The 17,933-nt window shown below is 42.5% G+C and overlaps 1 protein-coding gene across 3 annotated transcripts in view; it reads left to right on the top strand.

Annotated features, from left to right (window-relative positions):
* The window catches only part of capn15 (calpain 15), a 43,895-nt gene continuing 25,962 nt past the window's right edge, over positions 1-17,933 (top strand). Inside the window, exon 1 of one of the 3 annotated variants that reach the window (XM_013272880.3) lies at positions 1-293. Coding sequence is in view for 1 of the 3 variants with exons in the window: in XM_019362705.2 (XP_019218250.2) it covers positions 4,444-4,622 (179 nt within the window). In the remaining 2 variants the exon portion in view is untranslated. Of the gene's footprint in view, positions 294-2,210; positions 4,623-6,802; positions 9,438-17,933 lie in introns of those variants that run through there. The other 2 variants (XM_019362705.2, XM_013272883.3) reach the window with 2 other exon arrangements.

The following is a 17,933-nucleotide window of genomic DNA, read 5'->3' as shown; positions in this document are numbered from 1 at the left end:
CTGTTTGCTCCTTAGAATCCCCCCCTCCTTCCTCTCCGAGCTGTTTGAGGTAAACCGACGCGGTCGCATCAGTATCGATAATACACGACGGAGTGAAAATAAGCGCACATATGCGTGTTTGACACAGATATGTTAGGTATGAGCCGACGGCAGAGAGCTGGGAGCTGACTAACAACCGGGAAGCTCGGCGAGTGAAGAACAACACCGGGGGAGAACTTGCCGTTTCCATGGCTGTGAAAAGTTAACGTACAGACGACTGAAAACGGGAATAATTCCTCTTCGGCCGAAACGAGGTAAGAACAACCAGTGCCTGAGAGTACCTCACCAAGTGGGGTAATGTCAGGGAGTGTCGGTAATGTCGGCCAAATTTGAGAATAAGAGTGTCTTTGTGTGTAAGGTTCCCCCCGGCAGCAGCAGCAGGCGGCTGTGTCCTCGTCTCAATGGGATTGTTCAGAGTTTTCGTCTGGCTGCTTTAGTGACAGAGCTCACAGGCTTACACTTTGGACACAAATAGATTGATTATGTGACAGAGCCTCGTGTATTTAACAGTCGGAGTTTATTCACCTCGCCTCACAAGGAGCGACATTAGGTCCCCCATAACAGCACTGGCATTTGTTCTTTAACCCTGCCTGCTTGGGGCAGCAGGGTGAGGTGAGGGAGATAAGGCAGGAACCACACATACTGCAGCCTGGGGTGCACATTAACTTGCTCGTGGGCACTTCAGCCGGTTGGACGTATGTGTGTCTTGAGGGCTGGACTGTGGAAGTAGTCTGAAGTTTTGACGTTAGAATGTCAATAAAACGTGTTTGGGTTTTATACCTGGAATTTCCATGTAGGGTTAATTAATCCTGCTGTGCTTTGTTCACAGGGGTGAAGGGGTGGGTGGGTGGTTGGGGGTTAATATAGTGTCAGCCCGAACATGCTGGGTTGAGTAGAAATGACAGCTTACAATGTACTGTGAAAATCAGCTCACATCCCACCTCCTTTTCCCTTCTTTCCTCAGTGGGTCCCTGGAGATTAGAAATGAAACCCAATCTCTCTCCCCCCTGTCTCTGTCTCTCTCTCTCTCTGGCACTAACTGTGTCAGCTGTTGGTGCTGACTTGCAGTGGAACAGGTGGTGCTTGGACAGGTGCACCCATAACAAAGGGTTGTAGTCCCTTGACTCCTTCCTCTCTTACTCCTTCTCTCTCTCTCTCTCTCTCTCTCTCTTTTTTTTGCCAGATCTGCACTCTTTAGTAACCCGTCTATCTATTACAGTACTACAGCGATGATGATTTCTCCTGTCTCTGTCAGTGTGACTCAGTGAGCTTAAGTGAAACCTCTCCAGCGTTGTTGTGTAAGCAGCGTTTCAGTTTTGGAAATGGAATTGTATTACTAATACAGTAAGCTCCCTGTTTACGTCTTTCCGCGAGAGGCAGTTGGTCTTGAGCAACACCCTCCGGTGTCGAGCTTGGACTTGAGTCTACATCAGCAGCTGCATTACGTACTGTAGGCTTCATTGTTCACTGGAATTGTAATTGGAACATTTCCAGACAAACCAGTTTATGTCTTTACACATTCCACTGAGGAGTCATGAAGATTACACCCTTGCAGTTACAAAAAGCTGAGGTCCAGACAGATGACTGGCCATGCAGTCAGTCTCTCCACGATCTGTAGCTCAGGCAGACTTAACTTTATTAAAGCAGAAGAAGAAGAAAAGGCAAATAAAAAAGGTGTGGTTGGAGCCTGTTCATGTTCTGGCCACTCCTGTGTTTTCATGTGTGTATTTTGCTGGTGAACACTGAATTCAAAGATAGAGGAAGGGATCAGGAATGAGGGCAGCAAAGTTACATGAAGTGGAAGAGAGCAGTGGGGGAAGTTTGAAGGCTTATCTCAGTAATGTGCAGGGACAGTTGAGCAGTGATGAGTGTTGCAGTCACCGCTGTCTTCTGCTTTAACCCTTCAGTGCTCTGCCTGCCAGTGACCAACGGAGAAAAACAGAACATTTAGGCTAGACAGCTGTAACAGTGTGTATTGTTCTTATTCTCGTGCTCTCCTAGGGCTGGCATGCCTCATCTTGCCCCTGTTCTGCCGTACACACTCATTACTAATGTCACTCCTATTCACAATGATGAGCGAGACCTCTAAAGCTTGGACTCTACTGGGGTTTATTTAAATCTCTTGAACGCAGCCTTCCAGCTTTGCTCTGCTCGCCAGGGCCAGTGCGCCTGCGCTCTACCGACACTCCGGTAATCCGCTGGAGGAGATTGCATCCTCGTCCACTGCGCTCAGGCTATCAGTGAGGGAGACTTAAAAGATGGAAAAATACATAACGGGAGCATGGGAGGCTGGGAACGCGTAGCGGGACTCAGATGTAGAGGCATTATGGGGAGGAGCGGCTTTTACACTGCGAACAATCTCACATCCAAGGCGATAACGGGACCGGGGCGAGGATGTCTCCTGATGTAAGGCAGCGAGGCTCAGCGACTAACATCCCAAACGCTGGAAATATGAGATGAGCGCACGCAGGAGTGGAGCCGGCGGAAGATGGTGAAATTTGCGACCGAGTGCTCCTTCTTTTTCTTTCTCCTGCCTGGACGAACGAAACCTCCTCGGGTATTCACGCTTCTCCCAAAGCCTGCAGATCGCTTCCTGCTTCATGCACATTACTCTTCATGGCCCTGTGTACCGCTGTGGAAACTGATCACCTTTTTTTTTCTTTTCCAAACGAGTAACGCTTTGCAGTTATGCTAACAGGACTTAATTGAAAGCTCACATACGCGTGCGTTTTCAGTGTGACGTTCACCGAACCCGTAAAGCGAAACTACGGATCCGATCCCATGCGAGCGACCCGTGGGCACAACGATCAGCTAATACTTGATGCATATCAAAGCTCAAGCAGACCAGGGAGCACCGGGGTGTTTACAAACTGTCGATACTCCTAAAATCAACCAATCTGTCCCTGACGCCGTGGCTGTGGGGATACTTGTTTCCCTGTGTCGCTTCGCATGTATAGACCTGCTATGACAAACTGGCAACCCCACATAAATCCGAGGGCAAGATGATGAACTGGAGTGGCCTGCCTAGGCTGTGGGATCAGATAGAAATCAAACTGTGTCTCTCAGACAGAAGAATCTAGGATCATCTCCAGTCCTTGTGCTGGCACAGCACCGCAGCATGACACGGAGCATTCCTCTCCGGTGTTTACTTGGATATTGCTCAAAAGTTGAAACTGAGTTGTTAACATGTTCGTGCTGTGACAGCTGTTGAGGTAAACACGCCCGCGGCCGGTGTTGCCTTGAGATTTAATTTGCGTGAAGTGCGGGGATTCTGCACATTTCGGAATTGATCTGTGTGAAATGGCCCTTCCTCACGCTTTCAAACATTATGTTTTCTCCTGTGAGAGAAATGCAGCTGGGCTGTTTTACTGGTAAACCTCCACAGCAGCTGTTAGTCAGACTGAATGTCTGAAAGGGGACACTTGGCTATTTGCATACTTGTAGTGTTGCCAACACTGCTCCCACGAAATGCGATGCATTGATTTCTTTCTTGCAAATAACTTTTGTGTGACTCTTTTTTTTTTTTCCCCCTGCCTCTTCTACAACATCATCTGTTCCACTACTAATCAGCTTTAAACAATCTGCAACATGTTCAGCTAACTTCATGGACAGTGGTGTCATTTTGGTGTCCTGTGCGAGTTTATCTTAAACTTAACACTTTCTGGAGGCGTCTGGTTTTGTTACTGCAAAGTTTTAAGACGGTGAACACTTTTACGTGCACGCGTTTTCCTTTTCCCTTTTTTTGAGCCATTTTTCCGAGCATGTGCGAAAGGAAGAGGAAGCAGCACAAGACTGTTGCTGCACAGGCTGGGGAGATGTGTGAGAATGAACACGCAAGGAATTATGAGTGGCACTATGGAAGACTTGGTGCAGAGTGTTACAAGCTTAAAGTCTACAAAAGGGAGAATTACAAGGCTTTGCTGTGAGAAAATTGTATTTTCTCCTCTGTGACGCCAGCTGCTCCATTGGAATTGCCGTTTCTTGCCTCAATTTACTGTTTGAATTGAGAACTTCCACCCTGTTGTGGATACTTGGCCACCTGCAAGTTAAACTCATTTGAGTGCCCTTCTTCTTCTTTTTTCTATTTGCCATCCTGTTGCTGTCTTTTTTTTTTCGTTTTTGTTATAAATACTTTCTTTTCCAGAGGGATCCTTGGTGTTATTTGAAGGAGGAAATTCTTCATATTCGAAGCTCAAAATTGCCAACGGGAAGCAAAGAACGCATGATAAGGGTTGTTTGTGTTCTTCAGACAAACCCATTTCTCTTCTGAAGGCTTTCTGTGTGCCCAACTGGGTGCAACAGTGGATCCCTTGTCATATTTGGTGCTTTAGGGAAATACAAAGCAAAAAAACCGCAAAACAAAAAAAAACAACATTTAGAAACTAACTTCTTATCTCCGTGGTGATGGGGAGTTCAGCCTCGTCTCTCACTGCAGAGACCGAGTCGGACCATGGCTTTCGAAGTACCCCCTACCCTTCGTCACCCCCTGTGGGCTGGCTCAGGAACAGCCACAGCAGCCCCGTGTGGGGTACCACCTTCGTCACACGGCAGCAGCAGCAGCCGCTGCCTCATCGAGAGCGCAGGTAAGGGGCAGCGCTGTCTAACCAATCAAGCGCTGGCACTTCTCTCACATTGAGCACGCTCGGGTCGGGCCGGGGGCAGTTAATGGCAGCCTTAAAGAGGTATTTAATTTTTGCGATTGAGTAATGCTGCTCATTTGCGTTGTTGGCTTAAGAAATGTGCTACGCTCTCTTTTATAGTCTTACAGAAACGCTTACTGAGGATTCACTAACCTCCCAGCTATGGATCAAATCCACTGTCTCATCAAAGCTTATCTAATCAAAGCCTGCATTTTGATGTTTTTCTATGATGCACCCAAAATCTGACTAAGCCGGATTTGTCAAACAAAATCCCACCTCCTCCTAGCTCGGCTGTACAGTATGTGCTGCAAATGAGGCAGGGCAGAGGGGACTGAATGGGCAGATGGAATGACCTGGGCTCAGTGAAACCAATGAAACCCTGCCAAAGGATTAATCAGAATATGAATTTAGTGTGATGATGGATATCTATTTGTTGACCCACAAAATGTTTGAGGTTCCTTAGTTTGCCCGTCAAACATAGCTGTGAGTTTTCAGAGCAAAACACTGATTTTTCAGAGTTTGGGGTTGAGAAAGGTTTATGTGTAGCTGAACAAACTCCTCTGTGGAAGAGACAACGCTATTCATTTTGACTGCACTTCTCAGTATGGATTGTATGAATAAGATAGATTCACTCAGTGCATCTGCAAGAAAGGCTGCATTAATCCATTGTTCTGGTGTGTGCCTTCTGAATCTCTGATTCGCTGTCAGAACAGCGGCACGCAGGAGTTTGTGAGAAGCTTTGAATGTGCTGCACATCTGGCAGTTTTGACTGACTTTCTTCCAAAGCCTGATCTTCCCAACCGCCCTCACAGAAACCTATTTAGAAGTGTTTCCAGTTTTCCTCCTGCCTTTTTTCCCCCCCCTTTTTTTTTTAGGTCATGTCTCCCGGAACAAGAACAGGCAGTTGATATCGACCGTCTGCAGTGTATTGAAGTTGTTGCTGAGTCACTCAGGGCATCATGGTCTGGTTGTTAGTTATTGATTTTCAGAGAGGCCGATCACATTTCCCCACAATGGATGTCATTATTTATTCAGCATCAGTCTCCAGTTGGGCTTTGATCTTTCTTGATTCCTGCCCATTGCTGTCGATGCTTTCCTTGCAGTTGCTCCACGTTTAACAGTTAAGTCTGTCAAGTCTTCCTTGTCTTATTGTTTCAAGGTTTTCTTGTTTGTTTGTTTTTTTTTTGTTTTGTTTTATTTAACCATGAAACACAACTCTGGAGATGTAGACTCTCTTTTGTGAGTGTTGTAGGCCAAGATGAGGAACCAGGCATGTTTTTCAATGCCCAGGCTCGAGCATGGCTCCGGTAAATATTGCTGAATTCATGATTAAAACTTAAGTCTGGCTCGTGCTGTCAGTGTAGTTTGACATCATACAGTTTATTTGCTTTTCATTCAGCAGAATCTTTTGTTTGTGCATCTCTGTAGCAACAAGACTGTGCCTTCAGCACCAATCAGACTACACCCTCAGTCAGTCGAGTGCATGCAGTCCGTTTCTGTCTGCTGCTGGAAGGCATGGAGGGAAACACACACACACACACACAGACACACACAGACAATAGATGTTTTAGAAAGACATTGCCGTACCACTTGAACATGCTCTCTCATCTACCCCCACTCACCCTCTCTCTCATGTTCACTCAGTCTTTTGTCCATGTACACACCACTGTGTGAGCCTAACAACGTTAGGCAAGCTTTGCTGAGCTGTGACAGAGCATGAAATATAGAAACAACAGTACACCATGAGCCCGGCTTAACTTCAGCAATTCTCTTACGCTTTATTCTCTAATATATTGTCCTATAAACCATTTTCTTTCCCTTCTTTTTCTTTCTTTTTTCCCTCTACCTTGGAGACTGCATGAACAGACTTGTCCTTGAGTAATTTGAGTTCGTTTGTGTCCAGCAGTAAACCCCATTGACTTTGGGAAGTGTTTTTGTGTGCCTTGATTCAGCACCTCAGCTGTGAAGGTTCACTCATGATAACAGCCCACTTATCACACAGAGATGTGCAACATAAGTGCACTTGTGCATACTCCCAAAATGGGACATTTAATAACATTGCTGGCTTCGTTAATCCTTTAAAGCAGTGGCTCACAGCTCAAATTCACTGACGGTGACCGAACTAGCCACAGTAGCCACATGATGTTATAAACTGTTTGAGATCTGACGGCGCGTCAAGTGACACTTACTGCATTAGGTCAGATTTTTCTTAACATGGCAGCTGTAAATTGGTAGCCAATTTGATAATTGAAGAGGGTATAGGGAACGGATCCATTGATAGTCCTTGTGACTAATATACTAATCATTAAATGTGAGGAAAAAAATGTCAGACTAAGTGGCTTGGATGAAAGTAAGAAAACAGGCCAGAAGTGTTGTCTCTGCATTTGGATTTAGAGTCTCTTAATCACTTTCTTCAATAATCAGATTGTGTTTTTAAATGCGGCTTGAATGTGAAATGTGGCGTTCAGCCCAGTGCATGAAATTGTACACTGATCAGTCTGCTGAGTGTGTCTAACATTAGCCGTGCCAGCACCCGAAGCCTTCTTTCAATGCAGGTTGATATCCACGCACCTCTGCAGAATTAGCTCACCTGTCTGAAGTGAAATACACAAAATCACTCTGTTTAAGGGCCGTCTACAGAGGAGGACACGAGAAGTTAAACTCTTCTCAAACTTGAGGCTGCTCATTGAAGCAGCTACCAATGAGAGTGAAGGAAACTATTGACTGAGACATGATTGGGTTGTAAATATGTGTGTACACATTCTTACCCAGGCATCACAGCCTGAAGCATCCACCAGCAACCAACCATCAACGAGGGAATTTATATGTGTACATAGCTTTAGATCCCAATCTATGAGGTTATCACTGTTGTCCTGTGTGTAACTGTGTACAACTCTCTTCCTTCTAAGCGCACATGGAAGGATCCTAATGCTTTCTGATGCTGGAGGTATTAAAAAAGGGGGGGAAAAAAAAGAAAATAGGCTTTTGTAAAACAGCTGGAATTAACATATTTTTCCAGCTCCTCTTATTTTTTGGCAAACCGGACATTATCGTCTTTACTCTGGTCTGTAACAGACTCGTCACTGCAGTAAAAATGCTTGAGTAAGCTAGTATTTTCACATCTGTAATGGATCTGAGATTGCAGAGTAAAGTAAATGAAGGAAAAACTGAACATATATGAGAAGAGTTTAATGACTTTTGGAGAGGGGTCTTGTGTGTGCCTCCGGCAGCTTAATGGGGCACAAACTGTGTGTTTTGTGCTCTCTGTGCTGTTTATGTACGAGTGTGGTGCCGAACTTAAAAAAAAAAAGAAAAAAAAAGAAAAAGATTTTTGGGTAAAGCGTCAGCTTTGAGACTTCCTCTTATTTATTGCGAGAGATTAATGTGGCAGTGTGAAACAGACTGAGAGAATGCGTCTCACGCCAAAAGTGTGAAAGTTTACATGCCTGTGTTTCAGTTCATTTATTTATTTTTTAATTTCTTATGTTGTTACTTTTCAGGTCATTCTCCAAAGCGGTTTAGTGAGGCAGCAAACTCACAAATATACAGGAGAGAAATGCACACTCTGTTAATGTGACTGCTTGCCTTCAGATAAGATAAATGTTATAAAGGAAGCCAGTGTTATGCAACTTTGGAATCTTAGTCATGACGCTATTTTAATTACAGCAGCGCAGTTAAGTTTTATCACAGTGCTTATATTGTGAAGTCACAAATGTGACCGTTTCATTGCATTTCAGCCACATACTCCTAGCGTTCTACGTTGCACGTCGCATTACGGGGGCCCTAAGGTCGGTGTCTGCTCTCTCCAGAGTTGCTCCCAGTCTCTGCTGTCCCAGCATGATGGATGACGGCGTTTATTGCAACTGCGTTCCACTGGCTGTGCTCTCTTTAATTGGATTAAAACAGGTCCACTTGGGCTCAACAAGCATGGTCGCTGGCCGCGTTTATGTCTGAATTATTTCAGCCTGCTCTCTCTCTTGCCGTTGCCTCATCTGATGGAGACAGGGCCGCGTCAGGACAGTCCCCAACCAGAATAGACTTGGCATGGAGGCGTTGTCTCACAGCGTGGCTTTCTGTGGAAAACAGTGCAGTGATGCAGCAGGGGAAAAGAAGGAGGAGGAAAAAAAAAAAAAAAACGCCCGTTGGCTCTGCAAATGACATGATTCCAGATTTCCCCACTCTTGTTGCCATGGAAATGTGTAGCATATGTTCAGTAACCTAATTCCACTGGGCCCAAGATAAGACAGCACATGGTAACCTGTCTGTCTCGCACAGAACGGAAACTCTACTGCTGCTGAATTACACCTATGGAGAAAGGGTATAATTCACCTTAATGTTAATGGTTTCACGTAGAAACCACTGCTTTCCCGCGGCAGGTGGTATTTGCTTGTCTGCCTTCCTGGGTTAGATTTGTGTCGCAGTAATAGGGTTGGAACTGTTTTAGAAGTTGCCCTCGGGCTCAAGGCACAGCTGCGTCAGCAGTGTCCTCAGCCCCTTCAGATTTGGGTGCCCCCAGGAACTTCAGATTAGCTCTGTGCCCCTGCCATCTCTTTCCCTTCTTCCTCTCTGATTCTGGAGCTTCCTGCTAGCTTCCTGCTTGCGCTCGCTTTGCTCCGTTACTGATGTCTGTTGAAACCCAGTCAGACAGTTTCCTCTGTTTAAAGATTCAAATGTCTGAAGCTGTCTCCACCGCTGACAGATTCACCCATCAAAAAACGAGCGCTGGTCGTGAAATATTCACCGAGGGCACAGCGAGAGGTCAGAAGCCGCTGTTATTGTTTCATTCCTTTCCTCCATTTTTTTCCTCTCTCACTGGTATTTGCAGAAGTGATTGGTAGTTCTTAAATCAGTGTGATAATACGTATATTGTTTGAGTCCTTCATCATAAGTTGTGTGAACTAAAAAGTGAGAATACAAATGTTGAAACTGATCAGAAATTCACACACGGATTTACTCTGTTAACATTTACACAATATAACCTTTGTTTCTAAAGCTTCCAATAATATTTAGGTTTCATAAGAAGGGAATGTGTGTTTAATTTTTAAAGTTGCTCTCAGTGTACGGTTTCTCCCGTACTTTCTGGCTGCCTAAGGGCAATTTCTCAAAAGAGCTTGTCTGGTATGATTCTTTGTACCACTGTCAACATCTTAAAATTGCCCGTCTTAATGTTCTATCTCAAGAAGTCTTGGAAAGACTTAATTAAAACTTTCTGAATTATATTTCTATTGTCCCGTGTGATTAAGACTTCGCTGTCCTCAATCCTTTGTATCACGTCACCAAGTTTCTCTTTAACTGCTGGTGCTCTAGATTACTGCAAACAAGTATCACTTAATGGCTTATCTCTGCAAAAAAACCCATAAGGGTTGATGTGAGTGAGTCATATTCATACCACAAAATTACCTGTCATGTACAAAAAAAAAACAGGTTCCTGTTAATTGTCGACCCTGACTCATCAGTTTCTTCAAAAACAGAAAGAACTTCCACGTAACAGAAATGTATTTTCTTTTTTTTCAAGGAGGAACACGTACTCTGGTCTTGTGAGAAAAATACTTTAATAATGTCAAAAAGTTCCTGTCTGTGAGACTGTTACAGGCAGGCTGCATTCATTACCGATGGGGGTTAAAATAAATTCTCGGTTTTCTCGAGTGTGGCAGAGATGGTGTAAAAGTGCTGATCTAATCCCCGTCTCAGCACACAGGGTGTGTTCAGAAGCAGCAGAATGTTTCAGCTTTCATTATCCATTTTTACAGCTCGTCTGATCCAAGGACATATTGGTGTCTGATAGGTCTCTCTTTTTTTCTCTCCAATAAAAAGCTCTCTGCTGTCGAAGAAGAGTTACCACTCCTACTGCCTGTCAGTACTGTTTGCATGTAAGAGGTAAAAAAATGTATATAAAAAGTACAAATAGGAATGCCAGAGCTCTGAAACCCTGCTGACAGTCATGAAAATCACCCCCATTTTCTCTTCTACTTTAAAAACATCTATCAGTTCATCTTCAAGTGCACAGCAACCAAGACTTTTTTTCTACCATTATATAAGTTTTAAGTTTCTATATTTCCACTTCTCTCCCTGCGCTCACTCAAAAAAAAAAAAAAATCCATCTGAATATTTGCCACCAGAGAAGCCTCACTTTGAGCGTGTTTGTGTGGGAGCTACATCTGGAGCCTGTCTTGCAGTTCAAAACAGTCACGCTCTCCTGAGACATCCAGGCTTACATGGCCTATTAAAGTCATTCCTGATAAACTTGCGTTGTAATAAAACTGGTTTCCAAGAAAGTAAAACAACTGTGGAGATTGTTTACATTAGACGGATCTTATCATAGGAGTTTAATCCTGTGGGAAAATAAGCTTTGGCAATTTAAAAAGTATAACACACCAGACTGCACCTGGGTGTATTGCAAAAGTAACACTAGACTAGAAAATGGTGTAGCCTTAATTATTTGCATTATTGATCATTTATTAGGTTTAACTGACCTCATGTTAATGTAAGGAAGCCCTGATATTGAACTATCGATGGAGACATTTATATTCAGTTATTGATTGATGCTTTTACTTTGAATTACACTGTAAAATTAGAGAAATTGACTTTAACCCTGTTTAAGCCTGAACCATGAAAACATTACCAGAAAATTCAAGTTTGTTGTTTTTGCTTTCTTTTTTCTAAATTGATTATTTAAAAAATAATTATAAAAAGAAATTAAATTATAATTTTCATATAGGTTTTAGTTTGTATCATATTTTACATCCAGTATTTTTTGGCAATTTATTACTTAAAAAAAATTATAGTGCAATTAATTTGGGTTTTTGGAGGGAATAAAAATCACAGTGGTGATGTAGTTTTTGAGACTTCCATCAAAAATGACACATTTTGGTGTTACAGGGTTTAAAGTATTGTGATTAGCTTACAAAAACCAGTCCAGAATGTCCCAAAAGGTTGATTCTGTTCATCTGGACATAGTGTTTTCAGCGGTGAGCTCCTCACTGCCCCGTTGTTCATTCAGTGGGCTAATTTCAGTCATTGTGCAAATGTACTGTTTATAGGGTTAAGGAAACCTGCAGTCAGCTGAGACTGAAGAAGTCACTTGGATGAATCGTTTCTCCCACTGAAAACTCTACGTCCAGATGAACAGAATCAACCTTTGGAATTTACTTACCTGGATGATTAAGCATGAATTATTGTGGTTTAATAACGATGCAAATAGTCGGTTGCAGCACATTCGTAAATGAAAAACTCGACTACGTTTACTAGAAACTGTCGATGGACACACCCATATTGCCCTGGGCTGTAGGTGGAAGAGTTTCCAACAGCACTGAAGGAGCAGGTTTCACTGACTGACTGGCCAGGTCGCACCTTTTAGGACTGTGTGGCTCACTGAGCCGGGGTTTTCCCATCATAGCCTTGGAGGTTTGGTGGATTATTATTTGGGGCAAAAGGGTGTGTGTTTAATGTGCAGCGCAGGCATCAAAAACTGAAACTGAAAGTTTTTGTTGTTGTTTTTGAACATATTTTTGAGTAATGGCACACAGCGAATTACAATAACAAACACTTGAAGTATTTGGAAAGTCTGGTTGTTCTTGATTCCATCATTGCTTGGATGTTTTTGTGTTTTGTTTTTGTCGGGATTCTCGGCCTACGTCTTTGGCCAGCTTTTCACCACAGGAAGTAAAGTCTGAAAAGAGGTCAGTTACACTAACATTTTTAGTGCAGTGATCTAACAGGATGGATCACAGTAACTTAAAAGTAATGCAGACTTCTTGTGGGCCTTAATACACTATAAATGCCTTTTTTTCTTTTCTTTTCTTTTTTTCTTTTTTTACTAAAGAGCATTGTTAAAGAACACTTTTTTTTTAAGTTTGAAAAATCCTAAGTATCTGATCCATAATTTAACCTAGAAAGGCTATCAGTACTTTGAGGATCCTGACTGAAATATCAGATTTTCAAAACCCATTCTAATATTTAAAAACATCTGATATTTCAATCCCAGAAACAAATAGATTTCCCCAACATTTGTCATGTCAAGTTATTTATTTACTTGTTTACCCTCAGACCCCACTCAGCTGGCATGTTTCCAACTGTGAAGTTGCAGAGTGCCCTCTGGTGGATAAACTATGCATCGTCAACACTCGTAACATTGAAGGGTGTTTTTTCAGTCTCTTCTTTTATATCTTAATTTTCATTTATTGGCTGTTTATAAATGCCAATACCAGTGGATCAGCAAATGGTTAATATCCTCACTGATATCGGTCATGCGGTGCTACTTTGCATGCACAGAGCTAGAGCTGTCACTACAAAGTTAGTCTTCCCAGGAATACTATATTCCAGAGTAAACAAATTATGCAAACACTCTCACACTGTGCTGCTTTTGGTTGTTTTAAATTTTAAATTTTTGATTTTTTGTAGAAGTGCACACTAGTCTGTTATTAGACACTGTGTTGCATTGCTCTTCCTTATATACTGCAAAGTTACAGGAACAGGTTTTATTTATGTTTGAGCAACGACCGTGAACGTAAATGCTACAGGAGCTTCGGTTACGATGGCCTGTTAATATCTAAACTCCTTCTGTTCATGGTCACACACATGCTGGAAATCACATCCTTAAGAGTCAGAGTCCAGAGTTTACATACCTGAAAAAGTGATAATGAATCTGCTAAGTTTGAAGTTGAGCACAGTTGATCAAAGTTAGAGGCCAGCAATTCCTACTTGGACACATCAAGTAGAAAAAGCATAAGTAGAAATTCACTCATTACAAGCAAAATTTCAAAAACTAGTCCTAATGATGTTAAATGCTCTGATTTAAGTGATTGTGAATGAGTAATTAAGTGTCGAAAATTAAAGCGATTGTATGAAAATGTTAAATTAGGCAGCTGCTTCGTGCTACCTGAATTTAAATGTGAGACACAAAATTTGCAAGATTTTTCTCACACTGTTTCTCTGCTGTCTTGCATGCTGTGTAAGAGCAGCAGCTACATTTACAATTCTTCCCGTCAGACAGGCGTGTAAGGTGTACTGGCAGGCTCGACCCAGCAGTGTATGCATTTGGCTACATTATTAAATAGGAGCACCCCACAGCGGAGCAAGTTTGCTTCACCTCATTCAGAAACTGAGCTCAGCTTAGATACATTTGATAGAAAAATTCCTTCACTTTAACAAAATCAAATTGGCTCGCAGGCAGCCAACTCTATTTGATATTCACTGGATCAGTGTTTCACTACAAGCTGCACACAAACGTACCGACACCAACCTACAGCTGGAGTCTGCGTTTTGTCTGCCAAGTATGTTTTCATACCAGAGAGCTGACTCGGTATGTTCCTCTCAGATATATGTCCCAAGTGCACGCACATGATAAGAAACGTATCAGCTGGCACTCAGGCAGGCAGCAAGAATTTTGAGTAAACAGTATGTTGAGGTCATGGGATTCTATATAGTTGCTGCGTAGTTAGTTAATGTTTGTTGTCAAGGCTTTGGGAAAACGTGTGTTTTGCAAAAAAAATTTCAAGCTCAGCTAGACAAACTGTCATAGAGCCTGAGTGACACTTGCGCTCCGGTAACTGACAGGCCATCTGTCATTTAATATCTCTGAAGTGCTGACTGACTCGCTTTATATTTCTGCTCGGTCCTGTGTCAGACTTCATTTATTAGACAGCAGGTTAAATGCTTGAATTGTGGGAAGCTGACATTTTTGGCATGTTTTTAGATAAGAATAAAAATCACAATGCCTGCACTGTACAGAAGATCTGACACTGTACCATAAGACAAATACAATGAGTACTACAAATGCAAAAATTAAAAGAAAAATGTTAAAGTGGTCAGTCAAAAAGGAACTAGACTGTCAACAGCAGCCACCGTTTCTGTGCTGATAACATCAGTTCTTTTGTGTGGCCATGCTTATGTTTGTGTTGAATGAGTAAATCAGGAGCACTGCGCCTCTAATGGCCAGTGGCGATTGCACACCTTCCCCTCAGGCCCTGGGCTCGGGGCCAACCTTGGAAAGGCAGTGCTAATGACTGTCGCACAAAGGCCAAATGTCTCACAGCGAGGCAGGGAGAGATTGGCAAGATTCTCCTCGTTTGATCTCTCATTAGAGTTCAGTATGTATAATGAATCCAAGTAGCCAGAGCCATAGGTGGCCTTAGACACAGTTATCAGTGATTTTGTAGCATTTCTTAAAGCCTTTCTGACATCTATTGTGTCCAGGGTGCTGTAGATACTGATCATCTTGACTATGTTTGCTGTTTTTAGGTACTCTTATCTAAACCCTGAAGACTTCCTTGTAGACACTTGAGTTGTGGAAGTTAATTTACTCTTTTTATGCAATATTACAGATTTGCTCATTTTTCACTAAGACATTTTAGGCTTGTACTCTTTATAACAGTCTGCTGAAACTCTTTGATTGTCTGACACCCAGTGAAGCGTTGAAAAATCACCCCAGGGTCATAGATGTTTTTACTTAAGTGAATTCCAGTTTCAGAGAAACTACTTTATGGGCAGCAGGCTTCATTGAGGACCTCATTGCAAAAAGATAGGCTTTCTAGAGGTGAGTTTGCTCTTCTATTCTCTTCCTCTTCAGTGTAAGCTACTGGCTGACTGCCCAGGTCTGCGACACAGAGGAGCTGAAGTGGGCACTTTTAGAGCAGCTCCAGTGAGCACGGGGCCAAGGACAAAGGGTGTGTGCATGTGTCTCTGTGTATGTGTGTGTGCCGCACACTTTTGTTAGCGACTGGAACATGTACATTAAAAACATCCTTTTAAGTATGGTCCAGGGATCACAGGCTATAGCAGTTCATCCTCTGCTGCAGGCATGTATTGTACATATAGTCCTGTGCAAGTCTTGACCCACCCCTCAATTCTTTATACAGTTTGTTTCCAAGCAGCCAGACTTTATTTAAATTTTAAAAAAATGGGTTAAGCCGTAGTTCTCCAGGCTTTACCGCTGACCTGCGAATCATTCTTCCTCTTATGTTGCAGAGTTACAGGAATCCTGGTTTCATTTATGTTTGAACAGCTCTGAACATGACCTCTGATCGAAAGTCCTCAAATGCTACAGGAGTACTTTTTATAGGTTCCTGTTAATATCGAAACTCTTAATGTCTCTTGTCACCTGTACAAAAAAGCCAAAGAGAACACAAATTGATAGGCATGAAATAGTATTTTTGCACCAACAAGGTGTTTATTGAAAGAGCTGAAATTGTGTGCCACAAAATGTGTCCTTAAATGATTTGGGGAAACTGCACAAGTGGAGGGCAAAAGAAAAAGTAGCTGGCCTTTAAAAATATATATATATCTGTACAGTGAGAAAAGGGTGAGTATGCCACATTACACAAGAATTGGGCAGAAAATCGGTGGCATCGGGTGTTATGGAGAAATGGTTTATTTCAGATTTAAAAATTTGGCTCAAATTATTGTCAGTTTGTACGAATGGTGAGTGTCTCCACTCATTTGTACAACACGGTGGAGGCTCTGTCGTGGTTTTGGGCTGCATTTCACCCAGTGGTGTTGGGGATCCCGTCAAAAGTGATTAAATTATGAACACATTGAAGAACTATCAGATTTTGAACAACAATACAATACCATCGGGAAAGTATTTCGATTGGCAACAGCTTGACCATGATCCCAAACAAACTAACAATACAATAAAATCATACCTGGATAGAAAAACACATGAGTCATAGATTGCCCTCCCCAGAGCCCAGACTTCAACATTATTGAAGCAGTGTGGGAACATCTGGACAGAGAACAGAACAAAAGGCAGAAACATCCAAAGAAGAGCTTTGAATGTCCTTTACGAAGTCTGGAGAACTGTTCCTGAAGACTGCAAAAAAAAAGCTTGACTAAGAAAGTTCAGACTCGGTTGAAGAATAAAGGTGCTTCTTAGAATTGTACAAACTCTGTTTTTGACTTATATATTGTATTTCCATGTGTGTTTGAACATGGATGAAGTGAAGGGTGGCTCAAAACTTTTGAAAAGTACTGTACTGGGTGTGCACATAGTACAGTCAAAATGCATTCTCTTAATTGAGAACCGCAATTGAGAGGTTATAGTTGTTTATCACACCGTACTGGGTGAGAGGTAAATACCGCTGCTTATAATGAGTATTGATAAGATAATAAAAAAGTCCTTGAGGCTGATCACTTTAATAAAAAGCTTTCATGGTGTCAGCTAAAGATGGAAATATAATGAATCTGTGATCCCTGTGCTCCAGTGAGAACCACATCAGTTGCTTTGACAAATTCTCCACGTGGCTGACACTGCAACTTTGCTCTCTTGCTGTAGATGAAAGAGGCCTGACAGTTACGCAAATGTCCACAGGGTAGAATCTGTCATCAAACATGAGGTGTCGACACTTGTTGTCGTCATTGATGTTTGCGGCACTCAGATACGCAGGCCTTTAGAGAGCCAAACATGATGTAAACATGTGCCATCCCAGCTGGCACAGTGCTGCCACTTAATTCAACTACTTTTAACATAGCTGCTGAAGGTGTGGAGACAGGGCTCTAGTCTCAGGACACACCACAGACCTTTTTTTTTTTTGTGGTTAGATGAACAATGTCAGTTATGTCCCTGATATTATTACTCAATGAACTTTACTTCACTGGCACCCCTTTTTTGTTATTGGTTAGAAGGGCACTTAATATTGCAGAGCAACCATGAAGACATGGCAGATAAATGCAGTGATAAAAGCTGAATTCTCCACGTTTGTGTGCTTTTAAAGAAAAAGTGTGTTCTTTGTTTTGTTTATCATTAGAGGGCTGAGTTTACTCCTTACAGTGTGGACTTCAGGGGTGCTAAAGGCTACTATTTGCTTCTGCTTCTATAGTTTTGCTATCCTGAGGACACACACAAATGTAGGTGGACAATAAAACTAGCAGCTGTGCTGCATCTATGGATAAATATAGCTAGATGCCTGCATTCATGCAAGCACACAACCAAGCAGCGAGGACCCACAAACTCAAGAGACAACTAAAGTAACACGTTCACATTTCTTCCTGCTTGTCATTTCCCTCTTTACCTCTGGGAGAAGGGATGACAAGAGGAACAGACAGTGTGCTGGGAGCAAGAGGTCGTCTGTAAGAGGTCCCCCTGGGATCTGGGGATTCGCTTGATTTGAAAGGTTTAATGGAGTTGAACTAAAGGCAGTTGGCTGGCCGTGACACATGGCACTTCAGGGGAGAGGAGCAGGACCCAAACTGCAGTGTCAGCAACAAGGAATTATCAGAATATGCTTTTATAGAAAAAGTTTGTTTTACATCGAGTCT

The sequence above is a fragment of the Oreochromis niloticus genome, linkage group LG8, assembly GCF_001858045.2.
Source record: "Oreochromis niloticus isolate F11D_XX linkage group LG8, O_niloticus_UMD_NMBU, whole genome shotgun sequence".
Lineage (NCBI taxonomy): Eukaryota > Metazoa > Chordata > Actinopteri > Cichliformes > Cichlidae > Oreochromis > Oreochromis niloticus.
The sequence above is the reverse complement of the archived record's forward strand: the minus strand, read 5'-3'. Positions and strand labels throughout refer to the sequence as shown.